General features: G+C 51.4%; 1 protein-coding gene and 1 long non-coding RNA gene across 2 annotated transcripts in view; both read left to right on the forward strand.

Moving 5' to 3' along the window:
• Positions 1–1,297, forward strand: part of RNF166 (ring finger protein 166) — a 31,364-nt gene extending 30,067 nt beyond the window's left edge. The window contains exon 5 of the mRNA XM_073605983.1: positions 869–1,297. Within this exon, the coding sequence (XP_073462084.1) occupies positions 869–934 (66 nt within the window). The 3' untranslated portion in view covers positions 935–1,297. The remainder of the gene's footprint in view (positions 1–868) is intronic.
• A 4,968-nt stretch (positions 1,298–6,265) lies between these two features.
• On the forward strand, positions 6,266–11,561 carry LOC141112881 (uncharacterized). The gene is made up of 2 exons (XR_012236656.1): positions 6,266–9,246; positions 9,290–11,561. It is a non-coding gene; the product is annotated as an uncharacterized lncRNA (long non-coding RNA).
• The last annotated feature ends 4,478 nt before the right edge of the window (positions 11,562–16,039 follow it).

A 16,039-nucleotide genomic window follows, 5' to 3' on the forward strand; every position in this document is an offset into this window, starting at 1 on the left:
GATCGTGGATGTCTGGAGATTTCGAGATTTTAATGTTAGGCTGGACTTCCCTTTTATTGAGAGAGTTATTGTGTTATCAGTTCATTTGAGTTCATGCCTCATGTCATAGAAAACTCAAAGTGAAGACTGCTACATTATAGGGGATACCCAGAAATGTTCTTCTGAAGACTGTCAGTGTGTCAGAAACCACGAATCAGACCGAGACAGAAGTACAGTTAAATCACACTTGTTTAATAATAAAAGTAAATAGAACAAACGTAGTCAAATCATAGCTAAAGTTTGGTAACCGGAACAGATAATCAGACAAGCCAGAATGTCAGGCGAAGGCAGAGATCATCTGGGCTGGACGGCTTAAGTAGGCAGGACTGATGAGCAGGATATCATCAACAGGTGAGTGATGGTGGAGAGATAGGAGCTGGCAATTAGCCGACAGCTGAGCGGCCAGTTTAGAGAATTAAGGGCTGAGCCCAGCTCTGACACAGTGTGCTCCCTGCCCCCCCCCGCCCTCAGAGCTGTATATCCGCAGTATGAGTTCTATGGCATTGCTGGGGAATGTGGAAAGAGATCTGGTGATGTCACTACTGTGCTGCCCAACTGTTCTCCTTACTGGAGGCTCTGACATGAGGAAGCAAAGCCCCGCCTCTACCAAGATGGCCACCTCCACACAGACGCAGAGCAAGGCATAGGTCAAAAATTAGGAAATAAATCAGCTGGGAGAAGGCGGGTCATACTGGGGCCTTGCCCTCTGCATGCATTGTGTGGGCGGGGCTTCCATGGTTCTGGCCTTGTGTAAGGAGTGTTATTAGATGAGCTGTATAGAAGATGGATCCATAGAAGCCGTATTTAGTGTCATGTTTATGTTTTTCAGGATTACAGCATCGATGAGGAAGCGGCATTACAAGCGGCGCTGGCCCTCTCGCTGTCAGAGAACTGAAGATCCTTTTAGGCGCAAGTTTTCCCTTCTCGGTGTTGTCACCACAGCCGAGGCTTGTACATTCCTTCCAAAACTAGCTAATCACTCCCCCAACCCCCCTCCCCCATGCCTTTTATTTTACTAGTCTTATTACTATTAGTAAGGTGGAATCTTTTAAGAATTACAAAAGAAAAAAAGGCCGGAGATGTCATAGAGTGCAATTGTGAAGGGAAAAGGGGCAGGGGCTGAACAATTCCTCCTCCATGTGTGGTACCGGGGATTCTAAGTGTGCAGGTTTTATTTAATAGAATAAGGAACTCTGATGTACCTAATAAAACACACCTAGTAGTAGGGATGACGGGGCAGGAGGTGGTGGGGGGGTGACGAGGCAGGAGGTGGTGGGGGGGGTGACGGGGCAGAAGGGGGTGGGGGGGTGATGGGGCGTGAGGTGGGGGGGGGCTGACGGGAGGTGGTAGGGGGGGTGATGGGGCAGGGCGATGTGGTGGGGGGTAGTAGGGATGACACGGCAGGATGATGCGGTGGGGGGTAGTAGGGATGACAGGGCAGGACGATGTGGTGGGGGGTTAGTAGGGATGACGGGGCAGGGCGATGTGGTGGGGGGTAGTAGGGATGACGGGGCAGGACGATGCGGTGGGGGGTAGTAGGGATGACGGGGCAGGACGATGCGGTGGGGGGTAGTAGTGATGGGGCAGGGCGAGATGCGGTGGGGGGGTAGTAGTAGGGATGACTGGGCAGGACGATGCGGTGGGGGGTAGTAGTGATGGGGCAGGGCGATGCGGTGGGGGGTAGTAGTGATGGGGCAGGGCGATGCGGTGGGGGGTAGTAGTGATGGGGCAGGGCGATGCGGTGGGGGGTAGTAGTAGGGATGACTGGGAGGCGGGGGGGTGATGGGGCAGGACGATGCGGTGGGGGGTAGTAGTGATGGGGCAGGGCGATGCGGTGGGGGGTAGTAGTGATGTGGCAGGACGATGCGGTGGGGGGTAGTAGTGATGGGCAGGGCGATGCGGTGGGGGTTGTAGTGATGAGGCAGGGCGATGCGGTGGGGGGTAGTAGTGATGGGGCAGGGCGATGCGGTGGGGGGTAGTAGTGATGGGGCAGGGCGATGCGGTGGGGGGTTGTAGTGATGAGGCAGGGCGATGCGGTGGGGGGTAGTAGTGATGAGGCAGGGCGATGCGGTGGGGGGTAGTAGTGATGGGGCAGGGCGATGCGGTGGGGGGTAGTAGTGATGAGGCAGGGCGATGCGGTGGGGGGTAGTAGTGATGGGGCAGGGCGATGCGGTGGCTGATTAGATCAGTATGTAGATCGCACTGCAGGAAGCCGATGGGCACACTGGAAGAACACTAACAGCCTTATTCAACAAAGTGCAATAACCCAGACAGACCAATCAGAACTGACTTTATAACCCTCCTAGTCGTTGTCACCATGTCTCCCTCCGGGGTCAGCCATGTGGTAGATTTAGGGTTAAAGAAAGGACCTCTGGGGCCGCCCTCAGCATGTCGGGGTCCGCTCATCCATCCTGTCAATTCTATAGGCTTCTTCTTATTATTAGAATCTGTCTGTTACTCTTTCCTGACTTGTGAGCCGTCAGTCATGCCGTCTTGCCAGACATTTCCAAGCCAAAGATAGAATCCTAAGTGACAATAGTCATGTTTGCAGGCAGAAGAAGGCGGTGCCTGAAATGAGATAAGAGATAAAGAAATGTCACGTAGCTCCATTCATGTGGCATGAAAACAAATAAGGCTGCCGGATAGAATAGAATTGGATAGAATAGGATTGGATAGAATTTGGTTTCTCGGAATCATTGATGACTAGAAATAAATTCTGTGAAGATTCCACCTTGAAGCAGGTATGGTACGGCTGTATTCAGATGGGGGATGGGTACACCGGCAGCACAGGCTGCTGGTAATATATACTTTAAGGCTACATGCACTGGGCAGCTTGACCGGTCGGCATTGGATTGTGGTATTTTCCGGCACCTAGGAGGAGGTTCTGGTGGGATGTTCAGACCCGCTGCCTGCAGACGGCCGGAATCGATGACTGAAATACACAGCAGCTGGATGCTGTACTGATCGGAGATCACATTTAGGGACGTTTGTCCTAATCTAGGGTTCCTGTGTTCAGGACATGTCGTTGCGGATCTTACCCCAAACGCTGCTACAGAATCCGGTCGCCGTGTATTTCTGTCTGTCATTGATCTTGACAAGCTTCAGGGCTGGATGCTGGACCTGTGCCCCTCCCCCCAGGCTCTGGAAAACCCCAGGATGTGAGGCTGTCAGCCCGCCGGTGTACATGAGGTCCAACTAGGACATTTCCAGCCGTGAGCTCAGCCTATAGTGCCCCCTTATGATTACACTTGGTACTGCCGCTGCCCTCCTTTCATCTCTGGGTGATTGGCTTCTCTGGTACTCACCATGGATCTCATTGGAGCATTGCAGGTGATTTCATAGCCTGGGACGTGCTCATTGGATAGATTTACTAAACCTGGAGAGTGCAGAATCTGGTGCAGCTGTGCATAGGAGCCAATCAGCTGCTAACTTCAGCTTCTTCAATGAAGCTTTGATAATTAAATCCTGGAAGCTGATTGGTTACTGTGCAGAGCTGCCCCAGATTCTGCACTCTCCAGTTTTAGTAAATCTTCCCCCCTGTGTTGTCTGACCTTTATAAGAATCTGATACTCTTCCTTTTATATATCCTCATTGGATGCTATGAAGGCGGTACTATAATCTTACCCAATTCTGATTGGTTGCTGTGAGGAACGGCACAAAGAGTGCTGGACCATTGTTTACAAATTTCACACACGTATTCATTTATACTGCATACAAGTATATTATTATTATTATTATAGCTGTATTATGGGGACATGTGGCCTTTGCTAGAATCTTCTTTAAACAATGTTAGTTGCCTGTCTCCTGTACGGGGTCGGCTGTATTCGGGCATCTCCTGTGTGGGTCGGGCGTGTCCTGTATGGGGTCCGTCGTCTCCTGTACGGGGTCGGCCGTATTCGGGCATCTCCTGTGTGGGTCGGGCGTGTCCTGTATGGGGTCCGTCGTCTCCTGTACGGGGTCAGCCGTGTTCGGGCATCTCCTGTACGGGGTCTGTCGTCTCCTGTACGGGGTCAGCCGTGTTCGGGCATCTCCTGTACGGGGTCTGTCGTCTCCTGTTCGGGGTCAGCCGTGTCCGTGGTCCATCGTCTCCTGTACGGGGTCAGCCGTGTTCGGGCATCTCCTGTGTGGGTCGGGCGTGTCCTGTATGGGGTCCGTCGTCTCCTGTACGGGGTCGGCCGTATTCGGGCATCTCCTGTGTGGGTCGGGCGTGTCCTGTATGGGGTCCGTCGTCTCCTGTACGGGGTCAGCCGTGTTCGGGCATCTCCTGTACGGGGTCTGTCGTCTCCTGTACGGGGTCAGCCGTGTTCGGGCATCTCCTGTACGGGGTCTGTCGTCTCCTGTACGGGGTCAGCCGTGTTCGGGCATCTCCTGTACGGGGTCTGTCGTCTCCTGTTCGGGGTCAGCCGTGTCCGTGGTCCATCGTCTCCTGTACGGGGTCAGCCGTGTTCGGGCATCTCCTGTGTGGGTCGGGCGTGTCCTGTATGGGGTCCGTCGTCTCCTGTACGGGGTCGGCCGTATTCGGGCATCTCCTGTGTGGGTCGGGCGTGTCCTGTATGGGGTCCGTCGTCTCCTGTACGGGGTCAGCCGTGTTCGGGCATCTCCTGTACGGGGTCTGTCGTCTCCTGTACGGGGTCAGCCGTGTTCGGGCATCTCCTGTACGGGGTCTGTCGTCTCCTGTTCGGGGTCAGCCGTGTCCGTGGTCCATCGTCTCCTGTACGGGGTCAGCCGTGTTCGGGCATCTCCTGTGTGGGTCGGGCGTGTCCTGTATGGGGTCCGTCGTCTCCTGTACGGGGTCAGCCGTGTTCGGGGTCCGTCGTCTCCTGTACGGGGTCAGCCGTGTTCAGGCATCTCCTGTACGGGGTCCGTCGTCTCCTGTACGGGGTCAGCCGTGTTCGGGGTCCGTCGTCTCCTGTACGGGGTCAGCCGTGTTCGGGTGTCTTCTGTGTGGGTCGGGCGTGTCCTGTATGGGGTCCGTCATCTCCTGTGTGGGTCGGGCGTCTCCTGTACGGGGTCGGGCGTCTCCTGTACGGGGTTTGGGCGTCTCCTGTACGGGGTTTGGGCGTCTCCTGTACGGGGTTTGGGCGTCTCTTGTAAGGGGTTTGGGCGTCTCCTGTACGGGGTTTGGGCGTCTCCTGTACGGGGTTTGGGCGTCTCCTGTGTGGGACGGGCGTCTCCTGTTCGGTGTCAGCCGTGTTCGGGGTCCGTCGTCTCCTGTACGGGGTCAGCCGTGTTCGGGGTCCGTCGTCTCCTGTACGGGGTCAGCCGTGTTCGGGTGTCTCCTGTGTGGGTCGGGCGTGTCCTGTATGGGGTCCGTCATCTCCTGTACGGGGTCGGGCGTCTCCTGTACGGGGTCGGGCGTCTCCTGTACGGGGTCGGGCGTCTCCTGTACGGGGTCGGGCGTCTCCTGTACGGGGTTTGGGCGTCTCCTGTACGGGGTTTGGGCGTCTCCTGTACGGGGTTTGGGCGTCTCCTGTACGGGGTTTGGGCGTCTCCTGTACGGGGTTTGGGCGTCTCCTGTACGGGGTTTGGGCGTCTCCTGTACGAGGTCGGGCGTCTCCTGTACGGGGTCGGGCGTCTCCTGTACGGGGTCGGGCGTCTCCTGTACGGGGTTTGGGCGTCTCCTGTACGGGGTCGGGCGTCTCCTGTACGGGGTCGGGCGTCTCCTGTACGGGGTTTGGGCGTCTCTTGTAAGGGGTTTGGGCGTCTCCTGTACGGGGTTTGGGCGTCTCTTGTAAGGGGTTTGGGCGTCTCCTGTACGGGGTCGGGCATCTCCTGTACGGGGTCGGGCGTCTCCTGTACGGGGTCAGCCGTGTTCGGGGTCCGTCGTCTCCTGTACGGGGTCAGCCGTGTTCGGGGTCCGTCGTCTCCTGTACGGGGTCAGCTGTGTTCGGGTGTCTCCTGTGTGGGTCGGGCGTGTCCTGTATGGGGTCCGTCATCTCCTGTGTGGGTCGGGCGTCTCCTGTACGGGGTCAGGCGTCTCCTGTACGGGGTCGGGCGTCTCCTGTACGGGGTTTGGGCGTCTCTTGTAAGGGGTTTGGGCGTCTCTTGTAAGGGGTTTGGGCGTCTCCTGTACGGGGTTTGGGCGTCTCCTGTACGGGGTTTGGGCGTCTCCTGTACGGGGTTTGGGCGTCTCCTGTACGGGGTTTGGGCGTCTCCTGTACGGGGTTTGGGCGTCTCCTGTACGGGGTTTGGGCGTCTCCTGTGTGGGTCGGGCGTCTCCTGTACGGGGTTTGGGCGTCTCCTGTACGGGGTTTGGGCGTCTCCTGTACGGGGTTTGGGCGTCTCCTGTACGGGGTTTGGGCGTCTCCTGTACGGGGTCGGCTGGGTTTGGGCGTCTCCTGTACGGGGTCGGCTGTATTTGGGCGTCTCCTGTACGAGGTCGGGCGTCTCCTGTACGGGGTTTGGGCGTCTCCTGTACGGGGTCGGCCGTATTTGGGCGTCTCCTGTTGTTGCATTACCACTCAGACACAAGTATGGAACCCCCAACCCTGAGGGTTTACCGTTGCTGTGGTTGTTCGGAGTGACTCTTATGGGTCTCGGCTTGTCCCATAACCATCCAGTTTCTGGATAAGAAAGTTTGTTTGTTTTTACAGATCGGTGTTCCTGCGGTCGCTGTGGCTGATCATCCATTACATTGGTGTGTGGTGGAGCTTCTTAGTGTTCTCTTCTCTTCTCCTGATTTTGGCTCACACACATCAGTCGGCCCTCCAGAAGGGAAAGCAGATCCTTGAAACGCGTCGGGTTACCCTTCTGTCTTTTATCAAATATCTGACCTGATCAGACACCGGTGCTAATTCCAGTCTCCTCATCAATGGGGTGCTCAGGACTCCACATTCTTTGTGCCTCGACATGTTCTACTGGGCGCTTCACTTTTAGAACCCATCAATAACGCGGGATCCTTTTTTGCTCCTCATAGTATGGCACACAGCCAGGTAACTAGCATTTTTTAGGAGTTCAGCAAAGGCAGCCCACTTGTTTTTCTGTACTCGGTCTCATTTATAGCGGTACCCATAGAGAACTTTGTGCTCCAATCACATTCTCTCTTGTATGAGACTGGGAAATCAACATAATAATATAAAGGGGATGTTTGGTTTGCTATAGACAACACAGGCAGTTCTTATTTCAGACATGCTGATAATGTTCAGTACTCACAACCTCAGAGTGATGGGGGAGGTGTACAGAACCTGCACAGGTGGAGAGCTGGGTGAAATCTGCTCAGAATATGAACAATCTCAGGTTCTATACCTGTGTAGGGTTCTTCCAGGTCCCCAATATCCTGCATTGCTACTACGCCCCCCAGAGATGAAAGGTGGTACTTTTTCTACTGGCTTTTCTCATAACCGGTTTCCACATTTTTACTTCATTATTGTGTAGCTTTGCTATTTTCTAGTGTAATATAAGTGAAGAGATTCATGTACAAACCACCCGATTCTTCAGAGCGCAATGTCTGTGATTGGTAACAATAGTATTTTTATGGAACATCAAAACCACACAAGGAAAGAAGACTTTTTATTTTGTTATTTTGTACCATGTTCGGGTGGAATATTCCACGCTGGGTACAGCTGAAGGAGGGAGGAAGGATTTCTGTCTTTACTGATTTGTAAATGTCTAGGTATCGGCTGTCAGAAGTCGGTGACAGATCTCATTGTATACAGTCTATGGGAACCTGTACTGGGCTGCCATTGGTGGCTTCCTATGGCTGTCCTTGGCTTCACTGCTTTCTGCCACTCTGAAGAGGGAGGAAGGTCAGAATGAAGTCTGGCTCCTCATCTTCTGGGTCAGTTCTTCAGAAAGCATTGAAGCCATTGGATCAGCATGACAGCCAGGGAACTGGTATTTTCAGAATCGCTCAGCCGTGACATCATCCATAATTCTTTGTACAAGTGGACCTGTGCTCAGATATTCATATAAATGGCATAATGGTAATAGAAGCGGTGAAATCTCCTTCCTGAAGCAAATGCTGCTCTGGGCTCCCTCCAGTACTGCTGAACGATGTGCATTCTCTGCAGGAAAGGTATTTCAGCCTACCTAGGTTCACTTTTAATAAATGCACATATTTTTGCAGGGGACAAAATGTGCATTTTTTAAAAATGTATTTTTTTATATTTTTGTACAGGGGAGCCTGCAGAGCATTGCACCCAGGATGAGTGGATGGCGGGTGCCAGGCTCCCCCACTCTTCCTCCAGCTCCCTGTCTGATCACTGCACTCCATGGAGAACTACAAGTCCGTCACAGAATGTTAGAACGTGTCACATGTCAGGGAAAGGCGGAGTTGTCCTTTAGGCCTCGCTCACACTGAACTCTGCTTTGAAATCCTGTGACTGAAATCGTGCGATTTGAAAGCCGCGTTTCAGTGTGACTTTGGGTCCAACTTGAAAGAAATCAGGATTTGGAAATCTGTCTGACTGTTTTGATGTTGAGTTAATCAATCAGCGGTGTTCTGTCAGATCAGCAAACCTGTGAGATCAGAAGACTCGCCGCTGCTTTTAAAATTCAACATCCAAGCAGTCAGACTTCCAAATCCCGTATATCACCATATAAGGTCAGCTTACTGGTAAAAATATGTGTGAAATGCAAAACTCCGGTGGGTGTACCAAGATTCTGACTGTAGGCTTACTGTAGACCAGTGCGGGGTGTACCAAGATGGCAGCAACGGAACGTCACTTCCGTTGCATTTTCTAATGGGTACCAGCAATAGGCTGCGACTTGTCATGTGATTGACCTGTCAAATCGATCCAATGTGAACGGGGGCTAAATCCATCAGGAAGGCTGCAGACAGACCTCTATTCAGTATTAGGGAATGAGACCCGTCCGTGTCATTGTGTCTTCATTCTGGGGCTCTGAGTCACTCCTTGTGTTTGATATCTAGGGGAGCGCAGTGTCCCCCTCCCCCCTGTACCTTAGTTCTGTCCCCCGGGGTCACCTATTACTAAAGGATATCATTCACCTTTTTGTTCTTTCTCCTCATTGGACGATGAGGTCCGGGGCGGGAGACCTCGGAATCTCTTCATTGGACGATGAGATCCGGGGCGGGAGACCTCGGAATCTCCTCATTGGACGATGAGATTCGGGGCGGGAGACCTCGGAATCTCCTCATTGGAGGATGAGATCCGGGGCGGGAGACCTCGGAATCTCCTCATTGGACAATTAAATCTGGGATGATGTCCCGGGGTGGGAGACTTTAGAATCTCTTCATTGGACGATGAGGTCCGGGGCGGGAGGCCTCGGAATCTCCTCATTGGATGATGAGATCCGGGGCGGGAGACTTTAGAATCTCTTCATTGAACGATGAGATCCGGGGCGGGAGACCTCGGAATCTCCTCATTGGATGATGAGATCCGGGATGATGTCCCGGGGCGGGAGGCCTCGGAATCTCCTCATTGGACGATGAGGTCCGGGGCGGGAGACCTCGGAATCTCCTCATTGGACGATGAGGTCCGGGGCGGGAGACCTCGGAATCTCCTCATTGGATGATGAGATCCGGGATGATGTCCCGGGGCGGGAGACCTCAGAATCTCCTCATTGGACGATGAGATCCGGGAGTCTGGAGAGGTCAGACAATTAAAGGAAAAAAGCTTTCAGCTGCTCGGAGGGACAGTCAGTATTTTTATTTATTTCTATTTTGGAGGGTTTTTTACGGGTCTTTGGGGTTCTGGTCCTGGTTTTGGTACCAGTGTAGATGAGGTAAGTGTGCGGCTCAGTGAAGTCCGTTCTCTCTGGCCGCCCGCTTAGACGGGTCACTTCTCTGTCTCATTTACGAGGCATTATTTTTTTTTTTTTTAATATTTGCATTCTTTTTTATGTTTTTATTGTAGGTTGTGATTTTAGCTGCATGTTTCCTCTCCATTCCCTCACAGTCCTCGTATTGGTGGTCTGGTTCTCCATTCACGATAGGTGGGGGGGGTTTTAAAGGCCCCCCCCGCCCCGGGTTCCAGAGTGTGGGGCCCGGCCCCCCGCCCCGGGTTCCAGGATGGGGGGCGCCGGGTCGGTATATTCTGTGCCTGATAGGCGCGGCTCGGGCAGAGCAAACAAAGGCTTCGCTCATCTGAAAAGGTTCCGAATCATTGCTTTTTATTTATTTCTTGAGGATCTGAACATCCAGAAGAAATCTATTCATTGGTTATGTGAATGAGATGTTCCTCATAGACAATGACATGAATGTCGCTCTGCACACAACTCCACCCCATTTTCTTATTATTAGATTTGGAGAGAGGGGGAAGGGTAAAGCTCGATTGAAGTTGCAGTTTGGCTGAATTGCAGATGATAAAAGGCGTTGGTAAGATTTGGTTTCCAGAAATCAGACAGCTTGAGTAGAAGAGTCTGTCCCCGGCCAGCATCCTGCAGAGAAGCAGCGGTCTCTCTGCTGAGGGACACATATGATTCTTTGATTAGATAAGCATTTTGCTCCCTGCTGATTGGAGGGCTCTAGTTCTGACTTGCCATTGGGCATATTGGACCTTAGCTGCACAGCCACTGTTTCGGTGGTAAAAAGCCTTCAGCTGCCTCTATTTGTCATCTGTGTCAGCGGGTCCTTTAGGTCTTCATTTCCCAAACATGTAGATAACAGGTTCACTTTAATCCCAGTCCCCCCCCGAGCCTGAACATGGCTATGGGTGTCCTGGGGGAGCATACAATGCTTTCCGGGGGAGGGGGGTGGATTTGATGACACAACATTGGGAGGCGGGAACATGTTGTTGTGATGTCACACGATCCTTCACACTGATGGCTGGACATTGGGAGGCGGGGACATGTGATGTCACACTGATGGCTGGACATTGGGAGGCGGGGACATGTGATGTCACACTGATGGCTGGACATTGGGAGGCGGGGACATGTGATGTCACACTGATGGCTGGACATTGGGAGGTGGGGACATGTGATGTCACACTGATGGCTGGACATTGGGAGGCGGGGACATGTGATGTCACACTGATGGCTGGACATTGGGAGGCGGGGACATGTGATGTCACACTGATGGCTGGACATTGGGAGGCGGGGACATGTGATGTCACACTGATGGCTGGACATTGGGAGGCGGGGACGTGTGATGTCACACCGAGGGCCTTTTTCTGGGTGGTGGTGTGAATGGGGGAGGATCGCTGTACATTGATTTCTGTGTTTTTATTTCTGATGTAACCAAAAGTGTCGATTCCGGGGACAAGCAGTGCAAATCCTGACTATTCTATTGTACCGGAACCTGGAGAGGCGGAGCACAGACAAGTCCCTGTTACCCACATAGGTCACTTTAATGCCCCCGATATTGTATGGGAATATTGGGGGCGTGTCTGAAGGGGAGGTGGGAGGGGCAGAATGTTTCCTGTATTTTGCTGGGCGGGGTGTAGGAAGAATTGCACATGTGTGTGTCGTCTGTCTGTGTCGTGTTTTCACGTCTCTCTGTTCCTCGTTTTATTTTGCTGAATTCTAGAAGTTTTGATGATAAATAATGTTTTTTGGAAGTAAAAACAATTTATTATGTATTTGTAGCAAAACCATTTTTCTCAGTAAAATGCAATTTCATTCCACACGTGTCCCGCAGTCTTTTGTTTTCCGGAATGTCACCTGAAGGTGCGAATCGTCCCGTCACAGCGAGGAAGGAGGAAACCATGAGATTCTTGTGATGTGACCGACCACCCTGACATCGAATGTCTCTCATTGTATGTACTCCCCGACATCGAATGTCTCTCATTGTATGTACTCCCCGACATCGAACGTCTCTCATTGTATGTACTCCCCGACATCCAACGCCTCTCATTGTATGTACTCCCCGACATCCAACGTCTCTCATTGTATGTACTCCCCGACATCCAACGTCTCTCATTGTATGTACTCCCCGACATCGAACGTCTCTCATTGTATGTACTCCCCGACATCCAACGTCTCTCATTGTATGTACTCCCCGACATCGAACGTCTCTCATTGTATGTACTCCCCGACATCGAACGTCTCTCATTGTATGTACTCCCCGACATCGAACGTCTCTCATTGTATGTACTCCCCGCCATCGAACGTCTCTCATTGTATGTACTCCCCAACATCGAACGTCTCTCATTGTATGTACTCCCCGACATCCAATGTCTCTCATTGTATGTACTCCCCGCCATCGAACATGTCTTATCGCTTCCTTTAGGTTCATTTAATATCCCATTATAAGAAAACTCTTCCATCTGTAGGGTAAGTGCAAAAAGAAAACAAAAAACGGAAAATTGTATACTCACCTTTCCGTAATTTTCCTTTCCTGGCGCCTTTCCATGGCAGCACACGCTGGGTTGTGACTCCGCCCCCACAACCTGACAGGATTGGTTAGCTATAAGTTTGAAGGGGAGACACCCCGCTGCATTCTCTGTAAATATATCACCATAAAACGGGGTGGGAATCTGTGTGCTGCCATGGAAAGGCGTCAGGAAAGGAAAATTACGGAAAGGTGAGTATACAATTTTCCGTTTTCCTGACGCCTCCATGGCAGCACACGCTGGGAAATAACTCGCCAGTCGGGTGGGTGCAAGAAAATAATATTTATTCCTTATAATGCGGAAGAATTGGCTCTAACAACGGATCTACCGAAGTCTGCCATAGCCAAATGAGCAGAATCTACTCTATAGTGAGAAATAAACGTATGTCTGGAGGACCAAGTTGCTGCTTTGCAAATAGTCTCCGGTGAAACCCTGCAATACGCTGCCCAGGAGGTAGCCACTGCCCTGGTCGAGTGAGCCCTGATGCCTTCAGGAATTGCCATATGCCGCATGGAGTATGCCTTCTTGATGGACTTGACTAACCAGGAGGCGATAGTACGTGAGGTAGCCGCTTGACCTCGTCTGTTTCCATGTGGGATGACCATGAGGGTATCCGTCTTTCTAAAAGAATTCGTAGCTGTCAGGTAACTAATGATGGTAGTTTTAACATCCAGGGGATGAGGTTCACCCTGATCATTAGTGAAGGATGGTAAGACAATATCTTGGTTGTAATGGAAGGAAGTTGCTACCTTCGGGATGAAGTGGTCTGAAGGTCTTAGTACTACCTTATCAGGAAAGAATACCAAGTAAGGTTCTGATGCCATCAGTGCTTGGATCTCAGACACCCTCCTTGCTGAAGTGATTGCAATGAGAAAGGATAGTTTTAGAGTCAGATCCCATAGAGATATTGATTCAGATGGAGTAAAAGGAGGATTGGTGAAGGCTTCAAGAACTATGATGGAAAAACTGGTTTCTTAGGAGGTTTGATTTTCAGGCAGGCTTTCAGAAATTGGATAACCAGCGGATGTAATGCCCATCTGGTGCCTGTTTTGGCCGACAAAGCAGATACTTGTACCTTAAGGGTACTTGAACTTAGACCTTTGTTGATTCCTGATTGGAGGAATTCTAGGATTTGAGAAGGTTCTGGAGCAATAGGATCCCATCCCTTCTGCTGCGCCATTCTAAAGAATTGGTTCCAAATTCTTGTATAGGTGGTGTTGGTGGTGCTCTTCCTGGCTTGCATCAAAGTCGATATTACTTCCTGTGAGCAGCCTTGTTCCCTTAACCTAACCCTTTCAACTTCCATGCTGTCAGATGTAGTTTCTCTGGAGCTGGATGTAGGAATTGGCCTTGAAATAGCAGATCCGGAGTTACCGGAAGGATGATTGGAGGTTGAAGGCTGAGCTGCAATAGTGTCGTGAACCATGGTCTTCTCGGCCAAAGATGAATTATCGCGATTACCGTGGCTGAAGATCTGCGAAGCCTGGACAGGAATCTTGCAATTAGCGGAGTTGGCGGGAATATGTACCCCAACTTGAAGTTCCAGGGGTGAATTAGACAATCTATCCCCTCGGCTGAAGGGAAAGATGCTCTGGACAGGAACCTCCGACACTTCGTATTCGCCGGAGTAGCTGCTAAGTCGATCTCTGGTACTCCCCATGTCTCCGTAAGAAGAGAAAAGGCCTGGAGACTCAGGGACCATTCGTTGTTGGAAAGAGTTTCTCGACTCAGGTAATCGGCTAACATGTTCTGTGCCGCAGGAACATATATTGCTTTTAGATCTGCTAGGTGTGCCTGTGCCCATTCCAGGATAGGGCGGACTTCCTCCATCAATGTGAGACTCTTGGTACCCCCTTGCCTCTGGATGTAGGACACTGCCACCTTGTTGTCCATCCGAATAAGCACGTTCTTCCCTCTGAGGACTGGTGCAAATGCCATGAGGGCCTGGAAGGCTGCTCTGAGTTCCAGTATATTCGATACTAAATCCTGGCCCCGGAACTGCCATCGGCCCTGCGCTGCTTGATCTTGACAGTGAGCTCCCCAGCCGCTCTGACAGGCGTCCGAGGTGACTATTATCGGATCTGGGGGAACTATCAGTTTGTATTTCCTGAGGTTGGTCAAGTGTGTCCACCACCACACTGATTGCTTCATTGGTCTGGAGATGGTAATGGTCTGACGCATCGATACTCCATCCCACTGCCTCAGAAAGGAGTTTTGGAGGATTCTCATGTGCCATTGTGACCATTGCACCATGGGCAGGGTTGCCGCCATAGACCCTAGCACACTTAAGCAGATTCTGGCTGGAAGATGCCTCGCTGATAGTAATCTCCACATCTTCTGTACTAGAGGCTGAATCTTCTCCTGAGGAAGTTGTACCATGTTCAATTTGGTGTTCAGATCTGCTCCCAAGAATACCATGTTTTGAGTGGGTTGTAAGCTGCTCTTTTTCCAGTTGACTAGCCAGCCGAAGTCTTGGAGAGTCGTGAGTAAGATCTTCTGATGGCATAGCAAGGTTTCTTGATCCTCTGCCAAGAGCAGGATGTCGTCCAAATAATGGTGGACTTGCAGACCCTTCTCCCTGAGGAATGCAACCAAGGGTAGAAGGACCTTGGTAAATGTCCTGGGAGCCGACGAGATGCCGAAAGGAAGGCACTGAAATTGGAAGTGGCTTTTGTTGATGGCAAATCGGAGGAATTTTTGAAAGGCGGGATGAATTGGAATATGTAGATAAGCGTCTGATAAATCTACTGAGAGCATCCAGTCGCCCAGGTTCACTGCCAGAAGTATAGACTGCAGACTCTCCATTTTGAAGGCCTCTGTTTTTATGTTCCTGTTGAGATTTTTTAAATCCAATACAGGACGTAAGTCTCCGGTCTTCTTCTTTACCAAAAATAGTGGGGAATAGAACCCCCTCCCCTTTTGATCTGACGGAACTTCCAGTATTGCCCCTTTCTCCTTCAATTCCACTATATATTTTAATAGTAACTTCCTTTTGACTAGTGAAGATGGCAGTCTTGTTGATTGGAAGTGATTCTTTGGAATTTTGCCCATAAACTTCCACTTGTGTCCAAATTTGATCGTGGAAAGAGTCCACTGATCCTCTATATGGCTTGACCAAATCTGTGCGAAGTCCTTGAGCCTGGCGCCCACCTGTACTGAGTGGGCAGGCGAACCTTCAAAAAGACTTCTGCTGCTCCCCTACCGGGGTAGGCTTGGACTTCTGCATCCTTAGGAAGGAAGGTCTTGTGTTCTTCCAGTCCCTTCTAAATTCCCTACCAGGACGGTAGGATCTAGCTTCCCTATATTTCTCAGGAAGGTTGCGCCTGAAAAAGGAACCCTTTTGGGCCTTGGGTCTTCTATCTGAGGGAATTAATCCCGACTTCCCTCCTGTTACCTTCGAAATAGCGGTGTCCAATTTAGACCCGAACAGGTTTGAGCCATCATATGGAATTCTGCACCAGTTTGTTTTGGATGCAGTATCGGCCATCCATGGTTTCAGCCACAAGGCCCTTCTTGCTGTGACTGAGGCTAGCATTGATCTCGCCGAGGATCTTATAATATCCACTGAGGCTTCTGCCACGAAGTCACCTGCCAACTTGATCTCCTGAAGAGAAGATATTATTTTATCTATTTCAGTACCGTCTTGCAGATCCTTCTCCACCTTGGTTGCCCAAACTGATATGGCTTTTGCCACTGCTGCTGTGGTAATTGCTGGTCTGCATGCGCCCCCAGCAGTGGAGTATGCTTTCTTCAATTCTAGATCCAATTTC

Source organism: Aquarana catesbeiana, linkage group LG11 (genome assembly GCF_042186555.1).
Source record: "Aquarana catesbeiana isolate 2022-GZ linkage group LG11, ASM4218655v1, whole genome shotgun sequence".
NCBI lineage: Eukaryota > Metazoa > Chordata > Amphibia > Anura > Ranidae > Aquarana > Aquarana catesbeiana.